General features: G+C 41.1%; 1 protein-coding gene across 1 annotated transcript; it reads right to left on the bottom strand.

The window, feature by feature from the left end:
- Nucleotides 1-1,057: 1,057 nt before the first annotated feature.
- Il17a (interleukin 17A) lies at nucleotides 1,058-3,859 on the bottom strand. The gene is made up of 3 exons (XM_005072283.3): nucleotides 3,833-3,859; nucleotides 2,512-2,723; nucleotides 1,058-1,313 (listed from the first exon to the last, which is right to left on the bottom strand). Exons 1-3 carry the CDS (start codon nucleotides 3,857-3,859, stop codon nucleotides 1,076-1,078), a joined length of 477 nt encoding a protein of 158 aa, XP_005072340.1. The 3' UTR covers nucleotides 1,058-1,075.
- Between the last annotated feature and the right edge of the window lie 390 nt (nucleotides 3,860-4,249).

Genomic DNA, 4,249 nt, shown 5'->3' with positions numbered 1-4,249 from the left:
TGTTGGGGGCTTATTTATTTTAATATGTGTGAGCATGTGTGTACATCATGCCTGCACATCTGTGTGTGTGTGTGTGTGTGTGTGTGTGTGTGTGTGTGTGTGTGTGTGCATGCAGAGGCCAGAAAAGGATATCGGATATCTCCCTTATCACTCTGTCTTATTCCTTCAAGGCAGGGGCACTCCCTAAATCTGGGACGTATGTTTTCTCAGTTTTGTTGGAGGCAGCGAGCGCAGTGATTCTCCCATTTCAATCCTCCTTGGAGATGGCATTACCTGTTTGTCACATGGGTTCTGGGACCTGAACTCAGGTCCTCATGATTGAACAGAAAATACTTTCAGTCATTGATCCATCTCTCCAGTCCCTACCCACCCACCCACCCACCCACTTTTAATAAGAAAAAAAATAAGGAAAATTTTCTTCCAAAATTTTATTTTTACAGTGATACTGTTACAAGGTTTTAACAGAATAGGGAGTTAAATTGACCAAATACTTTTGAAGCTTCAATAATTCAAAAACAAATTAATAAACGCAAAGCTAGGTTTGCTTTTCACTCCATTCATAGGAGGGAATCTTCAGTACACAAATAGTGAAAACAAAATTTCAACTAATAGTTTTCCTATCTAGGACTTCCCTATGCAGATCTGATAATCATATTCTTTATCCTTTCTTTAAAGACTTAAGAAAAATAAATAGATCCATAAATAACTCATATAAATATAGGTTTCACCTGTTAAATAATAAAACTTCTGAGTCTTAAATTTTGTCTTCTCCAGAAGAAATGTAATAAGATAGATAATTCATTAAAATAACGTATGCCCCAAAGTTATCTCAGGACATATTAAATACATAAATAATTGAAAGGCTGAAATTTAAAGCAAACAAGAAGCAGATTGGCACTCTTGAGACCTCATCCTCAGGGAGGAGGGCAGACCGTTCTGACTCCACCTCTGAATCAGTGTTGATGAGTATCTACCGCATGAGCTGTTTTAAGAATACAAGTGAGCTTGCCGGGAACCGTGGGAGTTTCGTAGGGACTGTGGCTTGTCCTAACTGCTGTCAGCCTCAGGTCTGTGCTTAGGCCACGTGGCGGACAATGGAGGAAACGCAGGTGCAGCCCACGCCCACCAGCATCTTTTCCATCCGGAAGGAGACAGGGCAGTTCTCAGGCTCCCTCCGCAGGACCAGGATCTCTTGCTGGATGAGAACAGAGTTCATGTGGTGGTCCAACTTTCCCTCAGAGTTGACGCAGCGCTGGTGGCGGCACTGTGCCTCCCAGATCACAGAGGGATATCTATCAGGATCCTCATTGCGGCTGTAGGGGAGACAGGAGGAAAGTGAATTCTGGTCAAGTGGAAGGAAGAGCAGGAACAGGAAAAGGGAGGAACTTTGGGTTGTCTGTCTCCCACGAGATAGACACCCGTTCTGTCACTGAACTGGACCCCCAGCAACACAAACTTGGATTTTCAGGCTCACGAAGGGTTTTAGAACATCTTAAAAGGTAAACAAAATAAGCTAAAGGCCACTGTGAGGACTGACACAGCAGAAAAGGTACATTTGATTTATGGGAAGAGATAAAGGGATGAATCATCAGGGACTAGGATGGCTGTTCCCAAACTTGGTGAAACCCATCTTTGAAAGAGGGAATGTATCATGAGACAGAGCCCAAAGGTTATGTGAAAAGCTGGAAATAAAGACAAAAGTCCCCTTATTTATACTCTTGCCATCACCTTATAATGCCTGAGTAAATAGTGCACTTAGACTTTTGAGTTGATGGGTTGTACTACCCTTAGTATGGAGCAAAGCGGAAAAGAAGAAATCCTATAGATGAGAGCATTTGTAGGTTCCTTGCCACTGAAACTTATTCATGTAAACTCAAATGATCACAATATTTTTTTACTGACTCCTTTATGGGGTATAATACTGTACACTAAAGACATGTCAAGTACAAAGAACAAGAAATACCCAACAGGATACTTCCTCTACCAGGATTCAAGTTTTAACTTTCCACATCTTCGGGACAGGCACAGAAATACCTAATTAATTTGAAACTATTTTCAGAAAGCCTCTTCAGTTGAAACTTTAGTAAATATTACATTCTATGATAAATGTCCTGATTTCCAAAAAGCCAGCAATTGAGTGCTTATAAATGCTAGAATAATGGTTATTAATTTGGGGTGACAGAGAAAACTCAGGCATTAATGCTCTGTGGTTAAGTGTTCAGATTGCCAAAAAAGTCGAAAATTGACTAGCTCCTACAGGTTCTAGAATAATAGTTATCAACAATTTGGGTTGATTTTTGAAATTAGTGACAACTCTAACAGGTTGGGGTGAAGCATCCCCTGCTCTAGCCAAGAAATCTGTAGGAGGGAACTTGGAGAACCATTGTTCAGCACAGTGGTCCTTCTAGGTCCCTGATGGTTCTGAGAGGGAAAATAGGAAATCATGCCCAGGGTGTGCGTGATGAACCAGAAAGTGGGAAAACACAGATCTTGTCTGGAGTTATTACTTACTGGAGAGTCCAGGGCGAAGTGGATCTGTTGAGGTAGTCTGAGGGCCTTCTGGAACTCACTTTCGGACTAAGAGAGTTAAGGACATTCAGGTTGACCTTCACATTCTGAAGGAATTTCTTGGCCTCAGTGTTTGGACATCCTGAGCTTTGTGGGGTAGGTAACCCTGCCTTCACTACAGCCTCCAGGCTCAGTATTAGCAACAGCAGCAGAGACTGAAAGGGAGAGCAGAATGATTGAGAACGGGATTAGTATATGGTTTTGCTGACAAATTCATTACACTGAGCATATAGCCAACTATAGGAAACAAACTACATTCTGGAAAGATCTATACTACAATTTAAAATATTTTCAAATTAAAATATTCTTAAGATGACCAAAATCATGCTATTTTTTATTTTTAATCAGTTTCCTGCATACTTCTTGTGACTGAGGACAGGCATGCAATGTTTTAGATGGCAGTGGTTTTAGAAAAAGTGTCAAGTCATGTCATCTCATCAGCCTGGTGGCTCATGAGTCAACAGAACAATAAATGACCTTGATTTTTTTAGGAGGAAATGTCCTTGTGCACCAGTGTTTGCACAGTCAAACACATACCTTAGAGAAGAGGACTGCAGAAATCCTATGTGATGTCAGCATTAGAATTAGAAACAATGTTTGCAAACTGGCTGCCCTCCATATAAAAACTGGATTACCCCTTGCATTTCCTTAGATATGTTTTCTGGTTGATCTACACTTAACATGCATTGATTCTATAATGAGAATCAGATTTCAGAACATATTTTTTAAGTCAAGTATTTAAAAAAATACAAAGCTTTATTCCAAAACGGAGTTATACATGCATCTAATTAGAATCAAATGATTTGAATGAGCTAAGACTTTGGTACAAAACAACGGAAGCAAAAGTAGCTTCCAAAGCTTTCAAATCTGCCAGAATAGTAACCCACTTCGTTCTGGATTAAAGAAAAAAATGACATGAGAGAATGATGTCAAATCCTTTGCACTCAGGAAAACAGACTTTTGACAGACACTCTTTCTCACTGCATAGCACCATGTGACATTTCTTATGTGGGTTAGTACCATCATAACCATCTCTCAGTTTTAACCTCATCTTTCTGACTGATCTTATCAGTTCTTGAACAGGCCATACAATGATTTAGGCATCTCCCAAAGGTTTCATTTCTAGTTCTAAGTACACAGATTCTTAGTTCTACATAGACAGATTCATGGCCCTCCACAATTAGAGCCCAGACTTGCACACCGTGTGCAGCAACCTGACCTGGTTTCAATCAACAAAACCCTTGAGCATGAGTGCAGGACTCACCACAGATGAAGTTCCCCCAGGACTCATGGCTGCTGGTTCTGATCAATTGGCACTGGACGAGCTGTGAGGTGATGAAGTGTAGCACTCCCTTCTCTGTTTTTATAGGGTTTTGTGCCTTCTGTGGTCACTTACGTTGACAGTGGGCTGGGGGGCGGGTAACACCACTTGAGTAAAGGTTCCATCCTCAAATGAGGTCAGACAGAACCACCCTCTTATGACGGGTAAGGCATCATGTGTCTCTCAAGGTAGATGGGAAGGGCAGAAGTTCACTATGCAAAAGAGCGTTACTTGCTGGGAGTTGAACAGAGATATTTTGCTATGGTTCAGCATCATGTGTGTATGGGCATATCTGAAGCGACTGCAGAGATTTGCTCCATCTTACTGGTTTGTGAGGAAATAGAAGCTTGACAGTCGCCT

This window comes from Mesocricetus auratus, unplaced genomic scaffold (genome assembly GCF_017639785.1).
Source record: "Mesocricetus auratus isolate SY011 unplaced genomic scaffold, BCM_Maur_2.0 Super-Scaffold_100021, whole genome shotgun sequence".
Lineage (NCBI taxonomy): Eukaryota > Metazoa > Chordata > Mammalia > Rodentia > Cricetidae > Mesocricetus > Mesocricetus auratus.
The sequence above is the reverse complement of the archived record's forward strand: the minus strand, read 5'-3'. Positions and strand labels throughout refer to the sequence as shown.